The sequence below is a fragment of the Acanthisitta chloris genome, unplaced genomic scaffold, assembly GCF_000695815.1.
Source record: "Acanthisitta chloris isolate BGI_N310 unplaced genomic scaffold, ASM69581v1 scaffold42631, whole genome shotgun sequence".
Taxonomy (NCBI): domain Eukaryota; kingdom Metazoa; phylum Chordata; class Aves; order Passeriformes; family Acanthisittidae; genus Acanthisitta; species Acanthisitta chloris.
In genome coordinates this window covers 1-273 of record NW_008656133.1, presented here as the reverse complement: position 1 = coordinate 273, position 273 = coordinate 1, and the positions used below count along the sequence as shown (strand labels likewise).

The following is a 273-nucleotide window of genomic DNA, read 5'->3' as shown; positions in this document are numbered from 1 at the left end:
CCCCAGCCACTGACAGCTCAACCAGCAGATGTAGTTGGGTGAACAGGTGAGGAACCACAGTCCCAATGAGATTTCAGACCGGCTGCTGTGCGGGCTGAGACAGGCGCCCTCGGTGCCCATAGGGCAGGAGGCAGCAGTCCTGCCCACCCGCGGAGCACTGACCCTGGGCGAGACGCAGAGCGCGGCCTGGCCCGACACGGCCGTGGGGGCCCTGCCCGGTGCGGGTGTGTCCCGCCTACCTGGGAGAGCTCATCATCCTCATCGTCGAAGGTG

At 66.7% G+C, this 273-nt stretch overlaps 1 protein-coding gene across 1 annotated transcript in view; it reads right to left on the bottom strand.

Moving 5' to 3' along the window:
• The window catches only part of VIPAS39 (VPS33B interacting protein, apical-basolateral polarity regulator, spe-39 homolog), a gene marked incomplete at its 5' end in the record, with an annotated part of 12,580 nt that extends 12,311 nt beyond the window's left edge, over nt 1-269 (bottom strand). The window contains one exon of the mRNA XM_009084176.1: nt 240-269. Coding sequence (XP_009082424.1) covers nt 240-269 — 30 coding nt within the window. The remainder of the gene's footprint in view (nt 1-239) is intronic.
• Between the last annotated feature and the right edge of the window lie 4 nt (nt 270-273).